General features: G+C 37.9%; 1 protein-coding gene across 1 annotated transcript in view; it reads left to right on the top strand.

The window, feature by feature from the left end:
• The window catches only part of myo15b (myosin XVB), a 49,484-nt gene that overhangs the window by 26,044 nt on the left and 4,195 nt on the right, over positions 1–19,245 (top strand). Inside the window, exons 30-52 of the mRNA XM_073814410.1 lie at positions 760–832; positions 1,410–1,583; positions 1,862–1,980; positions 2,132–2,202; positions 2,895–2,973; positions 3,077–3,160; positions 3,259–3,371; positions 4,194–4,397; positions 5,410–5,494; positions 5,575–5,682; positions 5,772–5,928; positions 6,724–6,808; positions 10,852–11,068; positions 11,700–11,815; positions 11,912–11,971; positions 12,894–12,969; positions 13,058–13,173; positions 13,270–13,385; positions 13,489–13,630; positions 13,783–13,894; positions 16,004–16,316; positions 16,409–16,457; positions 16,554–16,626. Of these exons, the coding sequence (XP_073670511.1) occupies positions 760–832; positions 1,410–1,583; positions 1,862–1,980; positions 2,132–2,202; positions 2,895–2,973; positions 3,077–3,160; positions 3,259–3,371; positions 4,194–4,397; positions 5,410–5,494; positions 5,575–5,682; positions 5,772–5,928; positions 6,724–6,808; positions 10,852–11,068; positions 11,700–11,815; positions 11,912–11,971; positions 12,894–12,969; positions 13,058–13,173; positions 13,270–13,385; positions 13,489–13,630; positions 13,783–13,894; positions 16,004–16,316; positions 16,409–16,457; positions 16,554–16,626 (2,742 nt within the window). The remainder of the gene's footprint in view (positions 1–759; positions 833–1,409; positions 1,584–1,861; positions 1,981–2,131; positions 2,203–2,894; positions 2,974–3,076; positions 3,161–3,258; positions 3,372–4,193; positions 4,398–5,409; positions 5,495–5,574; positions 5,683–5,771; positions 5,929–6,723; positions 6,809–10,851; positions 11,069–11,699; positions 11,816–11,911; positions 11,972–12,893; positions 12,970–13,057; positions 13,174–13,269; positions 13,386–13,488; positions 13,631–13,782; positions 13,895–16,003; positions 16,317–16,408; positions 16,458–16,553; positions 16,627–19,245) is intronic.

Here is a 19,245-nt window from a genome sequence, read left to right on the forward strand (position 1 = left end):
ACATAGAAAATGTGAAAAAGATCAACCCAGTAACTTAGTTTTGGTAAATCATTCTCTGCAAGCATGTGAAAAAATACGTCATTGAAATTTGGCTCCCCTTGCGATGTCAGAAGGGGTAATACCACACCTTAATCTGCACTATCCAACCATGGCACTGCAATTTATTGCAGAAATCAGCTCATTTGCATATAAAAAGGACACACCCAAAAACGGCACATTTTTGTTCATACCTACCAAGTGGCAATTTTTACATGTTATAATAAATTATCTATATGGTATTTTGAGATAAAACTTCACATATGTACTCTATAGACACCAAAGATTTATTTGACATCTTAAAAAAAGTCTTGTGAAATGTCCCCTTTAAAGGAATTAATGAAAAAATTAAAATTATGTGTACATGACTTTCTTCTTTCAGCTAAACACAGGTGTTAAATGATATACTGTTTATCATCTTTATAATGGCATTAAATGGTGGTCCATTTTTAAGCTCTAAAAAGTGCCTTCATGCATCAAAAACAAATCCATAGAGTTACTAAATGTCTTCCGGGGTGAAGCGATAAGTTTTTGTAAGAAAATTTTGACCTTACACCTGTTCACTAGAGAGTCATTTCGGCATGAACTAGTCTGTTTCTTAAGCTGTTAGTTCCAAATGAATAATTTAATACATTATTTTATTAAAGTTTATATTTACTTTCCACAATTTTTATTTGTGAAAGAAGTTCATTGAGAATATTAGTTGTTAAATGTAATTTTCAGAGGAGCTGTTGACCGTGGAGGTGGAGTCTTGGACCACAGGAGAGCAACTGGCTTCTTGGCTTCTTAACTACAGGTAACCAGGAAAAGAAAACAATGTTTTATTATTGTGTTGTAATAGATGGCAGTTATAGCTTGAATTATACCTCCTTAAAGGGGACATATCATAAAAAATTGACCTTTTCCATGATTTAGTGCTATAATTGGGTCCCCAGTGCTTTTATCAACCTAGAAAATGTAAAAAAACAACCCAGTAACTTAGTTTTGGTAAACCATTCTCAGCATGCATGTGGGAAAAAATAGGTCAATGAAATTTGTGTCCCTTGTGATGTCAGAAGGGGATAATACCATCCCTTAATCTGCACTATCTAACCATGCCACTGGCATTTAGTGCAGAGATCAGCTCATTTGCATTTTACATGCTATAATAAATTCTCTGTATTTTTAGCTAAAACTTCTCATATGTACTCTGGGGACACCAAAGATTTATTTGACATTTTTAAAAAGTCTTGTAAAACTTCCCCTTTAAACTCAAGATGAGTCAAAACTGATGCTGTTTGTTATATAAATACGCATGTTCACGTTAAACTGTGCTGTAAATAACTTTTTTGTAGTCCTTAAATGTTCTGATAAATTTGAGCTGTTTTTGTCAGGGGTCTAACTGAAGCCACACATGGCTGGTCTGTGTCTATGCTGGCTGGGGAGGGTTGGACGGATCTGTCTGGCTGTGATTTCGTCATGGATCTTTTGGCTGGAGTGGAGGCGGATGTGCCCCTTGGTCACCCACCTGCACAACCCGAGTACCTCTTTGGTGACACGGGTGACAGGTATCGTACTGTATGCCTCTTTAAATCTCAGTTCTAGGAATTCATTTAATGTTTGTTTTCCTTAGTGGATGTATTGGCGGGGCATTTTTGTATCCAGTAAATTTTAGGTTGCTATTTACATTGGCATTACTCATTTGGCAGGCGCTTTTATCTAAAGTGACGTACAGTGTATTACAAGGTACATCAGTATGTGCGCTCTTTCTTTACTGCTGTAAAGGAGCACAGTGGTTGAGATTAACACTTGCATGGACTAAAAGCCACAAAACTCTTGTTGTCAGATTGATGACCACTGATCTGGATGATTTCATACCACCTGCTCCAGCAATGCAGGCCCCTGGTCTTCCCTCCTTTCGAACATCTTCATGGGACACCTACCAACCCTCTACCACATCCCAGGGTGAGTTACCAAGAGCTGCTTCTGTAAAGAGACAGTAAATTATGAGTCATTGTTCCGATCAAAGAAATGAAAGAACCGACTCACCCTGTTGAGTAAATACAGTTTCGTTTCAGCTGTATAATGGACATTACTTTAATAATATTTCTTTCAGGATCACGAGGCCGACAGATCGATTCTTATGTTGATGATCTTTTTGACCCAGTGTTTGATCAGGGTCAGCCGGTCAGTATCATCTAACCACTTTACTGTAATTGTCCAGTTTTTAGTGATAAAATTTTGTATTTTATAATGTTTACAGTTAAAATATAAGATATACTGATGTATACATTCTCAGAAAAAAAGTACAAGAGCTGTCACTGAAGAAGTTCCCTTTTAAAAAGTACACCTTTGTACATTAGTGCATATTGGTAACAAATGCATACATATATGTATTTAAATGGTACATATTAGGACCTTTTTAAAGGGTAACAAGGCATTCCCAGTGACAGCTTTAAAAAATTTCGGTCACACTTTATTTTACTTTATTGTCCGTGTTACAATGTAATTATATAATTAAATACTAAGTAATATAAAGTAACAACATGTACTTACTATAAAGTTAGGGTTAGGATCAGGGTTTGGTTTAGGGTTAGTTGCATGTAATTATGATTAATTAAACATTATTACTCTAGTAAGTACGTGTAACTTGTGTACCAAAGACACTGTAAAATAAAGTGTTACCAAATTTTCTTCTGAGAATGCACAATTTGGACATTTAATGCACATGCATTGACTAATAAGCCACGTGTCTTACACATATATTATGTTGTTATATGTTGTTAACATGTTCAATAAACCAGCAAATCTTTGGCACTGATTAACTCTGAGGTGTAATTATGCTCATTTTTATTGATACCATTGCTGTGTGTCTTAAGGACTTTGAACGAATGGCCTCGCTGAATCGTAGAATGAGGGGTGGAGGGGGAATGATGCCCAGCATGTACCCTGGAGTAGGTGCGGTACAGATTTTATACCTCTAGCATATGTTGTTACAAAATAAAAGACTCCAAATGTTTAATGAATGTGTTATTTAATATCACTAACATCCTTACATTAGGAATGCCGATCAATCCTGCCATGACTGGTTATGCAGCCCCACAAATGATGCCAAGCATGATGCCCATGATGCAACCCATGCAACGTAAGCACACCCACTTTTTGTTGTTTCATGATAATGCCTTTCCAACAAAACAAACCACTGAATTTTATTCAATTGCTAACGCTTTTGTTTAAACATAGCCATGATGATGCCAGCTGCCACACCAGCTATGCCTGCCGCAACACCAGCTGTCAGTCCACAGCAAATGGCTGCCCAACAACAGGCCTTTGTTAATCAACAGGCTCAGCTCCTGGTGAGAAACCACACTATAAACAAATATAGAATTGGTGAAGTTTCAGAAAGAATGCAAAAATTGACATCACAATGACTTTAAATGACTGTGGTTCATAAACCACTAATATACAGTAAGGCAAATGTATGTTTACATTTAAGGGACACTACACTTTAAAAAAAAAAAAAGGCTAATTTTCCAGCTCCCCTAGAGTGAAACATTTACTTTTTACAGTTTTGAATCCTTTCAACCGATCTCCGGGTCTGACGGTACTACTTTTAACATAGCTTAGCATAATCTATTGAATCTGATTAGACCATTAGCATTGCATTAAAAAATGATCGAAGAGTTTTGATATTTTTCTAATTTAAAACCTGACTCTTTTGTAGTTACATCGTGTACTAAGACCAAGGGAAAATAAAAATTTGTGATTTGTGACTATACTCTTATTCTATCATAATAATCAAGGACTTTGCTGCCGTATCATGGCTGCAGCAGGCGCAATGATATTAATATAAAATAGTCCCCTGCCATTGAAAGTAACCAAGGGGAGTATTTCCGGGCGTTGTGTAATATCATTGCGAAACTCTTTGGTTATTTTTTAGCGCAATGCTAATGGTCTAATCAGATTCAATGGATTATGCTTAGCTATGCTAAAAGTGGTACCGCCAGAACCGGAGATCAGCTGAATGGATTCCAAAACTGTATCAAATGTATAACTTTAGGGAAGCTGGAAAATGAGCATATTTTCAAAAAAAGTGGAATGTCCCTTTAATCAAGAAAATACACTATGTGGAGTAAATGCTTGTATATGTCATTTTGTTTTGACTTTCTTTCATTCAGGCTCAACAGATGACCATGCAGGCGATGAATCTGTCCCAACAGCAACAGAATGAAGAGATGCGTAAACGTCAGAAATCTTCACAGAGGACACCGCGCGCACGCTCACCTTCACCTGCACGCTCGCCTTCACCCAAACCCAGCCGCCCTTGGTCCGAGAGAAACAAAAAAGCCCCTGAGACCCTTCCGAAGCCTCGCTCCCCTGAGGTAGAGCACAGAGCCGAAGCCGGAGACCATAACTAACAGGGGGGCACTTGGCTTCCAACGGGGGGCACGCAATAGCAACAATAACTTGCAAAAACAAGACATTAAAACAACAAATACAGTGCAAGCACACACTCATACAACTGGTACAGACTGTCAGCTCATATCCCGTATAAAGTGCAAAAGACCACAAACTATGCGCAAAACTATTGAACTTCGACCGCGGCGTGAGTGCAAGCTGAGCTCCGCTGCGCTCGCGCTTTGCTTGACGCAACAACAAACTGCCCTCGCACGGCGCAAGCCATTGAAATGAATGGGTTTCATAGCACAGCGCACACCGTGTCCTAGCTTTAAAAAGCCGCTTTACCATAATCACGTCGTAATGCTGTTAACAGTCTATAGCCACACTTCACATTTAAGCTTACGTAATTTAAAACAACCATAACTTACCTTTAAAATAGCTGAAGACGGCGTGTACGAACATTAAACTTCCTTAAAACAGTGTCCTGTAGATTTGTAAATTCCACCTCGACCTCTAATCTCTGAGTTTGAGCCAGTCTGTGTTTGCATGAAGTCAGATGAAGCAGGCGGTGCTGGTTAGTTTTTAAATGTTCTAATATCCATATTTTACACGATTCATAAAATGCCACGAAAAAACACGTTGCTAGTATCAAGTCACAAATATGCTAAAGCCTAATGACGCATGAGACCCGGCAATACAACCAATCAGAGAAACTGGTCTATTTTAATTAAAGAAAACATATATCAACTATTTTTTCATCATTTGATTACATTAAAAGTCATGAAACATTCAATGTTTAATTTATTTTAATTATTCTTGATATATATTAAATTAATAAAAAACTTTGTAGGGGGGGCACAACAACCTGTTTGGAAGGGCACTGCCAGCGAATGCCCCCCTTGACGCCGGCCCTGGTAGAGCATACTGTTTCCTCTATACAGTCAGTACATGATACACTTATCCTTCACTTATTATTAATTACTGTTTTTTAAGGTTCAGCCTGAGAGAGTAGTGGATGTTAAAACCCCAAAAGATCTAGGGTCCTTTCAAGACAAGAGGAACTTTTTTCAAAAGATTGGTGAGTAGACGCTGTCAAACCAGAATCCTAAATTGACAAATATAAGCAGCACAACCGCATATAAGTTTTATCTGTATCAGGTACGACAGAAGCACGTCCAAAGCCCACCCCTAAGGTTGCTAAGCCACTGATTTACTCCTCTCCACCAGTGTGCCAACCCACTTCACCTCCTCCAGTACAAAATGAAGGTCAGAAAGATTTAAGATTACGATGTGTTACTATATTAAGCTATTGATTGAAGTATCAGGTTGAGAAGCTCGTTTTTTTTCCTACACAGTGAAACCACTCCCAGCACCTCCTAAAATACCAGAACCTGAAGAGGAACCTCCGGAACCAACATCTCCTAAACCAGAACCTACTAGTAACATTAGAGAGATTATAAAGCTGTACCAGAGCCGCCCTGTTCCAGAACCTAAAGCATTCGAGCCTATAAGGTGGGTCAAAAATATAAAACACAAATTCTTAACAAACATTCCTGCTCATATTGTGAATCATTCATCAGCCCACACTATTCCAAAGGAAAAGTTTTTAAAAAAAAATTTTTTTTGGCTGAACTATCCCATTACCGAACATTTCTATATAAATGCATTTGGCAGGCGCTTCTATCCAAATGTACTACCAGTGCATTTAAAAGGGATAGTTCACCCAAAAATGTATATATGTTTATAATTTACTCTCATGTTGTTACAAACCTGTATACATTTCTTTGTTCTGATGAACACAAAGAAGATATTTTGAGGAATGTTCATCAAACCATTCGTGAGCCCCATTCACTTCCATAGCAGAATAAAGATTAGGGGCTCACGAACAGTTTGGTTACAAATATTCCTTAAAATATTATCTTCCTTCTTCTTCATCAGAACACAAAAATGTTTACAGGTTTGTAACAACATGAGAATGAGTAAATGACTGGGTGAACTATCCCTATAAATTTTATCAGTATGTGTGTTACCTTGAAATCAAACCCATGACCTCATGCATTCCTCTACGTACCCGATGAAACTTTGCATTAAAATCGAATCGAAACTCTGCGCTGAAATGACTTTTATTTCAGCCGATGTCACCCAGCAGTTTATTACGACAGTAAAACGTGTGCTGATTTCCATTTCATGTTGTCTTCAACCTCGCTTGCACAATATTATGCTTGGCATGACTCCTAGATTTTAAAAGTGGTTGTATAGTTGTAAAAGGTTGACTAATCTTAACAGTGTAACCTTTGATCTTCATAGGGTTCCAGGCAAGCACTTTCAAAAGAAGAATGACCCGAAAGAGGAAGCGCTGGCCATTCTTAAAGCTCAGGGTCCCGTCACTCAGGTAAGTAATGCTGATCTGGGTGAGTTCAGGAGGAGTTCAGGAGGCGGAATCCATGCGTCTTAATTGTGAAACACAAAACTAGTCATAAGGGTCAATATTTTGAAAAAGAGATTTGTACATAATCTGAAAGCTGAATAAATAAGCTTTCCATTGACGTTTTATTTTACCAAGATACAACTATTTGAAAATCTGGAATCTGAGGACGGAAAGAGACGAAATATTGAGGAAAAAGTTTTCTAAATTAAGTCTTTAGCAACACATATTACTAATAAAAACTACATTTTTCATTAGTGATATTACACACTGCTCATAATAGTCCCCTTGGTTACTTTCAATAGCAGGGGACTATTTTCGGGCAGTGTGTAATATCACTACGCCTCCTGCAGCCATGTTACAGCAGCAAAGTCTTAGATTATTACGCCAGTTTGAGAGTATAGTTCCTAGCCATGTTTGCCTAGAATTTTGCAACTTTTAATTTTCCGTCAGTCTTAGTACACGATGTGATTACAGAGGAGTCAAGTTTTAAATAGGGAAAGTATCAAAACTCTTTGGTTATTTTATGCGCAATGCTAATGGTCTAATCAGATTCAATGGATTGTGCTAAGCCAGTGGTTTTCAAACCCTGGGTCGCGACCCTCTGGTGGGTCGCGGAAATTAAAAACTGGGTCGCCACTCGCCAGAAAGATTTCAAAAAAATGTTACTAAAATAATTTATTTATTTTATTATAAAAACTATAATAATTATAACACACTTGAATAAAAGCACAGTAAAATATCTTTTAAATACACTAAATAAAAAAATACTCCACCACTGTGTCACATGACCCATGTGCGTGCGCACTGCGCAGCTTACTGTATTAAATTCATAGACAGCAGATTAAATTGCGCACGGGGTCACAGCCATTTTTTAAATGATGCAAGGGGAAATAAAAACTCCTAAATAAAAATTAAAATGTGTTTGGTCTGATTTAACAAAATATATATTTTTAATGTATTTGATTGGTTTGTCGAAAGTGAGCGCGGAAATGTTTAGTTGTTTGCTAAGCAAAGCGCCACCGTTACGACACGGTTGAGTTTTGCAGTAAGACTGACACGTTATGGTTCTGCTGTTATCTTTGAACTATTTTCGCTGCTGAAACCACAAAAACAGTCAACATTGCGTCTAAAATGTAAGTGGCTTAATATTAATTACTTGTTTAGTGAACTGTCATGAAATCTGTCACATTTTCAACCGTGATGTGATGCTGCTTAACTGTATCATGTTATTAAAAACTTCACATTTTTACCGCAGTATGTTTAACCCACTTTGTCAGTGTTTACTCACTTTTGTGTTTGATGCACTTATTTGTTTAACTTAGCGTTATTACATTATGCACTTTCGGTTGTCATTGAGACTAAAGGATGCAGAATCATTAGCGTGATCTGGTGATTGTTATTGGCGTTTTAATCTAACGTTACTTGTCCCTGATAAGCGGACAAGCATTGATGTCGAGCCCTGCGACGTGTTTTTAGACTGCTTCAGTATAAGCTAGGTCCAATCTTTAAGACTCCTCCGTTGTGTTGCGTATGTCAGTTCTTCCTCGTTTTTTGCCCATTTTCATAATTAATGATATTATGAATTGCAGTGAGGTTCATCTCATTTGTGCCCCCTGAAAAAATGAAATGCCCATCCGTGAATTTGTGTCTGGCGTCGGGTCTGCTCATTAGGTAATACATACAGATGCGCGCGTGCACGTTTCACCGGGCTCACTCCACTATGACGGCTTTCGGCCCCGCCCTGCTTCATGCTACTAAAGGGGGGGGGTAGAGTGTGGGTCGCATAATTTTTATTTTTTTAAATTAGGGTCGCTCCTAAAAAAGTTTGAAAACCACTGCTATGCTAAAAGTGTTTGCGACAGACCCGGAGATCAGCTGAATGGATTCCAAAGAAAATTTAATGTTTAACTCTAGGGGAGCTGGAAAATGAGCATATTTTCAAAAAAAGTGGAGTGTCCCTTAACTCTTTCCCTGCCAAATTTTAATGCCTTTCAGAAAATGTTCTTCTTTAAATATAAACATACAATATATCAAATGAAAGAACAGACCCTCTGCTTCAAACAACAACAAAAAAGCGCTTCTGATAGAGTAACAACTCTGTGTATGTTTAGAGGATCGCTCTGAATCTAATCTCATTCACGTGAGGCGTTGCTTCCGTGTTGTATAAATTGTGGAAGAGTTCCACCTGGTGGATATTAGCGATATTGCCAATTTCCGGAAATACTCGTCATTGGCAGGGAAGTGTTTTCTCTTAATTGATGAGTTAACTCGTCAATGGCGGGGAAAGAGTTAAGCATTGTGGAAATCTCTGAAATATTTAAAGATATAGCGGAAGATTTTCCCGAATTTTTGAAAAGAACCACCCCTTCACTTAAAAAACAAACAAACGCACATGCGCAACACTCTACCTGCTCCAGAGAGGGAATGCCTATTAAACGCGTTCACGAGAGAGAGAGAGAGAGAGAGAGAGAGAGAGAGAGAGCATGCAGTAGCCTAGTTCTTCTCTTCGTTGCTGTCGGTATGTTTACCGTGTCTGCACAGTTCGTGACTTGTGCCAGGGCTAGCATCGCTAATCATAGCTTACATCAACTTTTACTAGCAGTGATTTTAAATGGATTTCTCCAAATAGCATGCCAAACTTTACCTGTAGAAACTTCGCGTGGGAAGCCCAACCTGTGCTTTTAGTGCACGCCAGCGTGTAAAATAGTCTCTCAAAAACAATCTGGTCTTGTTTCTTTCTTAAGAAGCCTTTCTCTTCTTGTCATACAATTCATAGACACTTTTTCTCTTGTGACCCTCAAAGATTTTGAAAAAACACGGTGAGAACACGAGCTTTAATGAATAGCTAAAATTGTAGCTCACCACACATATAAATCCTGAAAGTGCGCAGTGTGCAGAAAGCCAACCTAGGGACGAGCGCATATGATGGCCTTACGTCAACATATCATCAGAATGATTGACAACTGGGATGACCAATAGTCTAGATGATCCACCCGGAAAAAGAAAATCTTCCGCTATACCTTTAAAGATATAGTTCGGCCAAAAATGATATTAAAGCCATGATTTACTCACCCCCAAGCTGTCCGAGTTGCATATGCCCATCATTTTTCAGACAAACACATTTTCGGATATTTTAGAAAATGTTTTAGATCTTTAAGTTGATTAAATGTAATGTTACGGGGTCCACGACCTTCAAGTCCAAAAAAAGTGCGTCCATCCTTCACAAAATAAATCCAAACGGCTCCAGGATGATAAACAAAGGTCTTCTGAGGGTAATCTGCGCGGTGGTGTTGTAGAAATATCCATATTTAAAACTTTAATAACGTAAATCAATACCTTCCGGTAGCGCCGCCATCTTAGTTGCGTCCGCATTCAGGATGAGAGCTTACGCAGCCTACGGAGGCTACTCTGCTGCTGCTCTGTGCCCCCGCCCTCCGAATTTGTCATACGTCACTAAGAAAAGTGCGTACACTACGCTAATACTGAATACAGAGGAGTCTAAGATGGCGGCGCTACCGGAAGGTCGTTATTTACTTTAATAAAGTTTTAAATATGGATATTTCTACAACAACACCGCGCGGATTACCCTCAGAAGACCTTTGTTTATCATCCTGGAGCCGTTTGGATTTATTTTGTGAAGGATGGACGCACTTTTTTTGGACTTGAAGGTCGTGGACCCCGTAACATTACATTTAATCAACTGAAAGATCTAAAACATTTTCTAAAATATCCGAAAATGTTTTGTCTGAAAAACGATGGACATATGCAACTCTGACAGCTTGGGGGTGAGTAAATCATGGGTTTAATATCATTTTTGGCCGAACTATCCCTTTAAGTATGTTTAAATCTCTTAATATTAAAGTCTTGGATACAGACTTGGCAAATCTGAGCACAGTTTAAGATATTTTTGATACCTTGCATTCTGAAGTGGATGATATTACTGCTGTATTTAAACCATTTAAAACTGAAATATCAATGAGATCTCATTTTGCCTGCTATTTTTCCAGCAACAGAAAAAGTGGAATGATGCGCCACCACCACCCCCTCTTCCGCCTGACTCTCGTGGCCCTCGTGTTATCTCCAACAGTATGAAAGAGAAGCAACTTTCACTAGCTGATCTATTTAACTCGCAGCGATCACAGGCTCCGCCTCCTCGTCCAACCATCACCCCTTCCCCACCCTCTAACATCCCTGACCCGCCGATAATGCCTGCACCTGGCCTTAGTAAGTGACAGCCTTCATATTCTTCATATATTTAAGTCAGGTATCCATATAAATAATCAAACAAATAAATAAATGAATATATATATATATATATATATATATATATATATATATATATATATATATATATATATATATATATATATATATATATATATATATATATATATATAGTACAGTTTCATTATATACATTATTTTCACATTTATGATCAAAAACCCAGCTAAGTATTTGTTTGTGATTTACTGTTTTCTTCATAAAATCATCTTGTGTTAAGTAAAGATCATTCTGTGGATAATATATAACATTTGATATCTTTAATATTGACTTAGTAAGATCATGCCAAAGATCAAAATCAACGATTAAACTTTAATGCTCTCATAATCAGATTGTGAGACTTTAACCTGACTTTACAGACAGTGTAAAAGATTACAAAGATAGAAATCATATCTGTTTAATAGCTGTGGATTGAATGATATCTCAACTAAGATTTACAAATGCTTTAAAAAAAACTTTATTACTCATTGTTAGTTCATAGTATTATCTAATGCATTTACTAATGTTAACAAATACAGCCTTAAAGTGTTGCTACATTTGCTAATATTATCCTCCCCTCTATGTCCTTCTAAAGATAATTTTAGCAGAATGACAGAGGATGAAAGTATTCGTTCACAGATGCACAGATTCTCTGCCAGCGTCTACTTTTCCTACTCCAGTATGCCTGGCAAACTCTTCCTGCGCAAGGAGGTAATAAAGAAAAAGATGCATGATTGATGGTTTCATCTTTGTTATAAAGGCCGCTTAGGTAAACCTCTCACTGCATTTTTGCTCTTTTGTATCCAGTTGTTCTATCCCAGAGAAAAATTCAACCACCCATACACACTTAATTTGCTCTGTGAACAGGTTAGTGGTGAATGTTGTTGCTTGCTTTGCTTATTAATGGTTGTTGTTATACTCAGAATGTTTTATTAAAGGTGCCCTAGAATGTAAAACTGTATTTACCTAGGTATAGATTAATAAGATTTATGTACACGGTAATGACATATCGTTAGCCTAAAACACGTTTGTTTCCTCCTTTTTATGTAAACCTTGTGCATGCAAAAGACTGGCGAATCTTAACATAACACCGACTGTGAGGGTACAGTCGAGATGTACGCCCCAACATTAAATTACACATTCTATTAAATACATTGTTGTTACAATACTAAAAACAAAGTTGTGACTGCTTTGATAGTGCTATATGCTAGTTAATGTGATATGCTAGACGGAGGTTCTACAATTATCGTTCCATAAAGAAAAAACACAAACGTACAACTCACAAATGTCCATTAACAAATAATTTATTTATATTTCTCAAATTCTGTATCTTCGTCTAATTCAGGCTCAAACATAAGGTCTGTTTACACACAAAAAAGCTACTGAAATGAGCCGCTCTGAGAGATGGCCAATCAGAGCAGAGCTCAATATTAATATTCATACGCTTTTCAAATAAGTTAATAATAGACCATTTCATTTTGGTGCAAAATCCTAGGGATGTAAATAGACATTTTTGCACTTAATAAAGTCACATAACTTCTATATAGATATCAGAAAACTATTTAACATATTATTTCAATGCATTCTTTGGCACCTTTAAATTTTTCAAAAAACATTTGCTGTATAATTGCAGCTATGTGGACCCCCCTCTAAAAAATGGGATTGATTTTGGTGTCCACATACATACAATACTTTTGGCCATATAATGCCATATCATTTTCGATCATTAACAACATAACATCTCATTCTTGGACACGTCAAAGAAAAAATATTATTCTTTACTATTTAGATTATGAGAGACGCTTACTCCGATTCCTGTCTGAGGATTTCACGCGAAGAACGTCGGAAAATGAAAGACCTGTTGGGTATGAACGAAGCTGTTTGATAACCTAAAACAGTTTACCAATGCAACAATAATCTAAATAATCTATCTCTATGTTCCATTCTCATCAGCGAGCTTTCACATTGGAACCAAAATCAATTCTTTAGAGGATGCGGTGAAGAAAAGGATTGTCATGGCAGCAAGAGATAACTGGTCCAATTACTTTACTCGCCTCTTTAATGTCAAGGTAAATTAGTTTCTTTTATAATCAACACAAACACAAATACACAGTTTATTTAGGAATCTCAACTTTTCTTGTGCCTGCGTGTGTTTGTGTGCACAGGTTGGAAACGGAGATGCTAAAATTCTGGGAGTCTCTCATAGAGCAATCAGACTTCTGATGTTGGCCAGAGCTTCAGGCATTAACCCCAAACACCTGAAACTGCTCCACAGCTACAGGTCCAGAATCTCTAATATAAAAAAGTCAAATTTAAAATTTGTCTGTACATGTACAGCATCATATCATATACTGCACTTTTAGTAAAGATTTTTATTTATTTAGTTATGCACAGGTTCTGTCAGTTCAGCAGAAAGGGGCTGACAAGGTTGTGATCTCTTTGATAAATGATGAGTTGGAGCTTCATTCCCCACAATCTCCTCAGATTGCCGATGTAATTCGTCTGTTCCTCATGGAACTGATCAAGGTTTGATTCTTTCCTGCATAAATGCCCCCTGCTTCATTTCAAAATTGACCATTGCTTTGTAATGCATATTCCTGATATTCTAAAATCTGTACCTGCCCCGACTGTTTCTTTGAAATGGTGGTTCTAGTGACTGAAATTAACTTGTTTTGCAGGACTCAGAATATGTGATAGCTGTTAAAAGCTATGTGACAGATGACAAGAGCCTGTTGAGCTTTCAGCGAGGTGATGTCATCAAACTACTGCACATGGACGGACTCAAGGACGGTGAGAATAAAACCTGGGGACTCATTTATAAAACGCACAAAAGCCAAAAATGGCACAAGCCAAAAAATATTAAGACTTATAAAACAAAGCAATGTTCCCTTTATAAATCACAGATCACCTGCAAGTGTACATACATGAATCATCCTCAGATCCCACCCTTCAAGCCCAAAGTTTGTTTTTTATAGATCACAACCTTTGTTTGGGAGCTGACGTATGCACGTTTCCAGACCCGTTTTGTGCGTATGCGAGCTTTATAAATGAGGCCTCTGAAATCTGATTTGTACTGTGAAACGTTTGCAAGTCGCGATCGACTTCCATATTGTGACTTACTTCCGAGATGAACGGAATATTACACGAGGAAAATAGTGGCCGTGGTTTGGGTTTTCACTCTGAATTGATTGGATATAGACGGTTTTAGCAGTAGCAACATAAACAAGCGGCTGTCTACAAAAAGTGGGCATTTCATTCTGAAATGGACCTTGCAGTAGACTGACAGTGGGAGGGGGCGGAGTTAACAGATGCTCTGCTCAAGCTGTCAAGCTGACATCATCAGAGAAGTATCATCACAGGTTAATGAGGACGCATGAATTAAAAAATAATAATAATGACCCACACGGAAAAAAATGTATACAATGAATATTCTGCAATATTTCTGTAAAAAATAAGAATAGTTAGTTTTGATTTCATGGGGACTTTAAAGCTGATGTAGGTAATTTCTGTGCAAAAGGTACCAATTTTTTTTTTTAAATAAAATAAATTCCTCTTCGTAGTTCAGCCACAAGCACTTTTTTTAGGATAATCTGAACAAAGAGTAGTGTTTTGATAGTGCTGCCTACAAGTTTTCTGACTGGCTAATTCTCACCATGGTCAGTAAATCACAAATAAATACTTAAGCTGGCAAACTGTTTCAGTGATTTTTTTTTTTGTTGAATAAAAAATTATTTATGCAGAGTATTATTAAAGGGACACTCCACTTTTTTTGAAAATATGCTCATTTTCCAGCTCCCCTTGAGTTAAACATTTGATTGGAAACCATTCAGCCGATCTCCGGGTCTGACGTTAACATTTTTAGCATAGCTTAGCATAATTCATTGAATCTGTTTAGACCATTAGCATCGCGCTAACAAATAACCAAAGAGTTTCAATATTTTTCCTATTTAAAACTTGACTCTTCTGTAGTTACGTCGTGTACTAAGAGTGACGGAAAATTTAAAGCTGCAATTTCTAGGGCGACATGGCTATGAACTATACTCTCAAAGTGCCGTAATAATCAAGGACTTTGCTGCTGTAACATGGCTGCAGCAGGCGCAATGATATTACGTAGTGCCCAAAAATAGTCCCCTGCTATTGAAATTAACCAAGGGGACTATTTTCGGGCTGTGCGTAATATTACTACACCTGCTGCAGCCATGTTACAGCAGCTAAGTTTTTGATTATTACGCCAGAATGAGAGTATAGTTCCTAGCCATATTTTTGAACAGGAAAAATATGAAAACACTTTGGTCATTTTTGACTCGATGCTAATGGTCTAATCAGATTCAATGGATTATGCTAAGCTATGCTAAAAGTGGTACCGCCAGCACTGGAGATTAGCTGAATAGATTCCAAAACGGTAAAAATCAAATGTTTAACTCTAGGGGAGCTGGAAAATGAGCATATTTTCAAAAAAACTGGAGTGTCCCTTTAAAACACGTATAATGCCTGTTTCTCAATTCTAAGAACGCAAAGAACGGACTTAAGTTCTCGTGGAGACTGGTCTTGCCAGGCGACCTTGGAAGAACGAACTCAGAAGGTCGCGAGAACACAGAACACACTTGTGAGAATTGAGCTGTGTGCGATCTTCCTGCTGGTCACGTGACCTCCCCAGATTTCCATGCGCAAGTCTACACTCGATGCATCCTCAATATAAAGTACTCATCCGCGCCCTCTGTACTTGCGTTCTTGAGAATTGGAATTGAACTTCGATTGTTTATGATGATGTAGAGCGAGGACACAGGGACGCAAGATCGATGAAGAACGCATATTGAGAAACTGCCAATATTTGCAAATTTAGTGTTACTAATATTAATGAATAAGTAGTAAATCATTGCTGGTTTGGCATCTCTGCAGGATGGATGTTTGGTTCCACTGGGGGCCGGTCAGGACTTTTCCCCGTAGATGCCACTCAGCCCTGTGCACCACCTGACTACCATAGCAGCAACATGGAGCGGCAGCTACACAGGAGAAGGAGCATGAGACTCTCCAGCTCCTCCACCAACATCCCTGCCAGTGGCTCCTCCACCCAGATCCCTTCCGGGCGTACAAAATCCGGCAGCAGTGATCGCAGTCTAGAGGGGACGTCCATTCGGAAATCTGAAGCGGAGCGCCAGCAGTATCTTATGACTGAATTTGCCAGGAAGTTTTTTGCAGATGCTTTAACCAGGTGAGGAATTTGGAAGAAACTTGGGAACAGAAACTTCCCGGTGCAGTTATCTATAGCATAACTGAAAATCTTTGTCTCTCATTTGTTTACAGTCTTTCTTATGGTGGGAAAAGTCTGAATGAAATGGTTGAACACACTCAAGTATGTATGAAGCCATCAGTCTCTCCATCACAGCTTGATGTGTGTGTTTTGACATTTTATGGCTTCGTTTCATTTTCTGTGTTTGTTTTTTGTTAGAATCCCATTCAGGAATCCCTTATCTATTTCTCAGACAATGAGCTTAATCGTATGGGTGCTCAGTGTTTCATGAGTAAGTGCACAAATGTAATCACACATGCAAGCACACAACCAGACACATATATACAAATGCACTAATTCAAGGAGTGTCATGTGTGTTGCTTGCGTCTTCAAAATATGTGTTTGTTGCGTCATGTAAAACATTTGCATCACATGTTTTGTCAAAATAAGTGCCTGCTGCACACCCGTCAACATTGTTTATGATAAAAGAGACGCTCACGTTCACAAAATACACACAAGTGTGAGAGTCATGGCCAGAGGGTTGAAAAATACACAGGGGCAGTAGTTTCATGCAAAAACATTTTGAGAGTTTATTGTCTCAAATACAAGGCAACCATATACAAAGTAACAAAAAAAACAAGAATAAACCAAAAACAGAAAAACAAACAAAATAAAGTAATTCAAAAATGGAGCTAATAATGGTTGTCTCTGCATATGCCTCTCAACAATAAATACCAGAGGTCCAAAATCTACAGTTTAAACACGTTCACTCCAGACCCACAACCAACAACTAACCTACAATATCCAAACTAGTGATGTTAGGTTCTTGAACGAATCGTTCTTTTGAGCCGGTTCTCAGGAAGGAACCGGTCGAGCCGGTTCGCAAATCGAACTGAATCGAACTTTAGTTTTGGGCATAAGTTCCGGGTTGATGACGCAGGACGCACAGCCGAAATAGCGCGTTTGTCGAACGAACGAAGTTTGTCGATGATTGCCGAGGCCAGGATTGCCGATGATTCTGACGGATGAGTTGCTGACACTGCGTGTGAATCACTGAGGATTTGAACGAGCCTGATGCGCGAAATTTCTTGATTTATTAGTTTCTTGATATGCTTGTTTTATAAAAAATCTTTAGTTTTAGTATGATTTATTGTGCATGCAAATCATATTGTAGTTGTATAAGGAAGACCAATGCGTTTAAAAAAGTTTATTTATTCTTTATACTTACACATCCGCAATTGTGCATTAGTGTCTTTTAGGAATCTTATTCAAGTTGTATGCTAGTCAAAACTGGTCAGTTGTATCTGGCATTTACGATCCGCGATTGAAACTGTGATCACAAACATTACTAACTTGTGAATGAAAGGCAATAAATCAGATATGCCTTCACAAAAACAACTTTTTATTTAAATGTTTTAAGGTGTTGACACAAACGACTTTATTTGAATGTTTCATTGATACAAGTAGTGATCATTTCTTGATGACATCAGGAACCGGTGAATCGGCTTTTTGATCCGGTTCAATGAGCCGAACGGTCCGAAAAGAGCCGGTTCGCGGAAATGAATCGGACTTTGCATTAGTGATGGGACATCTGAAGCGAAGCTCCGGAGCTTGTGTCGAGCAAAAAGGGGCATTCCAGATGAAGCCCCGATTCGAGGCTTGTATCGTTTCCGTGAAAATCACGTGACGATGACAAACGAGGCCTCGTTTTCTGTTGAATACGTCATTGCTTCACTCTGAGTATCGCCTCCGTAAAAAAATGGTTCGAAACTCGCGCCTCTTGTGGGTTTTGCAGTACGTTTGCATTGGTGTTGAGGTGTTGGTTGTACGTAGTGGCGAGTTTGTAGTGAGTTTGTAGTATAGTTATCATTATATATCACAGCCTGTATTATATATTATATTACACTTAGTTTAGACGATTATTAGAGTAAATTATACATAGCATAGGAAAGTAGATTAGTAGAGTAAATTAGCATATATCTAGTTCTAATACCTATAATACGTAATTATTTTGCTATATATATTTTGATATAGCCTATATTAGTAGTAGTTTTATTATTATATATAGTATTGCTGTTATTATTTATTATTATTATAAGACTATACTGTATTAGGGATAGCCTAGGAGGACTGAGGATCCATTGGGATATTGAAACAAACAGAAGCTCCAATATCCCAATTTATATAAGCTGGCACTGACCTTCTTATGTTGTCCAGCATCATCAGTGCCCTGTGAAAGGGTGTTTTCTAAGGCTTAAGAGGAGCTTTCTAAAAAGAGAAACCGCTTCAATCCAAATACTGTTAAAAACTTTTGTTTTAAATAAAAACCAGTAAACACTTTTCTGTGTTGCAGTTTGCTGTTTCACACTTCCAGTCCCATAAGCATTGCACTATTGCACCCCTCAGTTCAATAAGCATTGCACTATTGCCTTCCCAGTCAGCACTGCACTCAAAATAATTTATTTACACTCATTCGGGGCATTCATGGTTATCAATAACCCAAAGAACTACTGAACAGTTGAACACAAAGATGTGTATGTATGAGTTGTGTGTGCATTGGTTAACACAAGCAGAGTAAAATACTTTATTTAATACACAGGCAATAGATAAAGCCCACACCATGACAATTTGGTTGCTCAGAATGAATAGTTTGGTCTGGACCGTCGTTAGGAACGGTATAAATACGGCTGAAGTTTCCGCCCGGACCTCTTTTAATGACGGACCAACCTCAGAAACTCGGCCACATGGTAAGAAAAAGGCTAGCCAAATAAAAGACTTCAAATTTAACCATTTTACTTGTGTCTGTGTATTGATTTTACTTATTAGAATTTAACTTAGTAAAGAAAAAGATGGATTTATCACCTCTGGTCTCTTACGTCCTTCACACAAGACAGTAAACTCTGATTACGCA

This window comes from Paramisgurnus dabryanus, chromosome 1, assembly GCF_030506205.2.
Source record: "Paramisgurnus dabryanus chromosome 1, PD_genome_1.1, whole genome shotgun sequence".
Taxonomy (NCBI): domain Eukaryota; kingdom Metazoa; phylum Chordata; class Actinopteri; order Cypriniformes; family Cobitidae; genus Paramisgurnus; species Paramisgurnus dabryanus.